At 66.2% G+C, this 317-nt stretch overlaps 1 protein-coding gene across 1 annotated transcript in view; it reads left to right on the top strand.

The window, feature by feature from the left end:
- Positions 1 to 202: 202 nt before the first annotated feature.
- Positions 203 to 317, top strand: part of LOC106815815 (zinc finger protein GLIS3-like) — a 7,184-nt gene continuing 7,069 nt past the window's right edge. The window contains exon 1 of the mRNA XM_014820326.1: positions 203 to 244. Coding sequence (XP_014675812.1) covers positions 203 to 244 — 42 coding nt within the window. The remainder of the gene's footprint in view (positions 245 to 317) is intronic.

The raw sequence follows: 317 nt of genomic DNA on the forward strand, positions 1-317 counted from the left end.
TCTGACGCGCCTACGCGCGGCCACGACGTGCCGCACCTGTTGTCAAAACGGAGAACAACATCGGGGTGAGTTCGGTGGCGAGTTCCCCCGGGCACTCCCCGGCGAGTCCCTACCACCGATGAGCACACCAGGGGCGTCGGCATCGGCGGCCGTCGCTCGGGCAGCCCCGGGCAGCAACCGCCCTCAAGTCCGTACGGCCGGCATGGCGCCCCTGGCGACGGTGCTCGGCATGATGCTGGACGAAGTAGCCGGCGGGACGGTCGTCGTCGACGAGATGAGTCTTTATCATACCTAGAAGAGCGTGGATAACCAGTCGA

This window comes from Priapulus caudatus, unplaced genomic scaffold (assembly GCF_000485595.1).
Source record: "Priapulus caudatus unplaced genomic scaffold, Priapulus_caudatus-5.0.1 Scaffold1207, whole genome shotgun sequence".
NCBI lineage: Eukaryota > Metazoa > Priapulida > Priapulimorpha > Priapulimorphida > Priapulidae > Priapulus > Priapulus caudatus.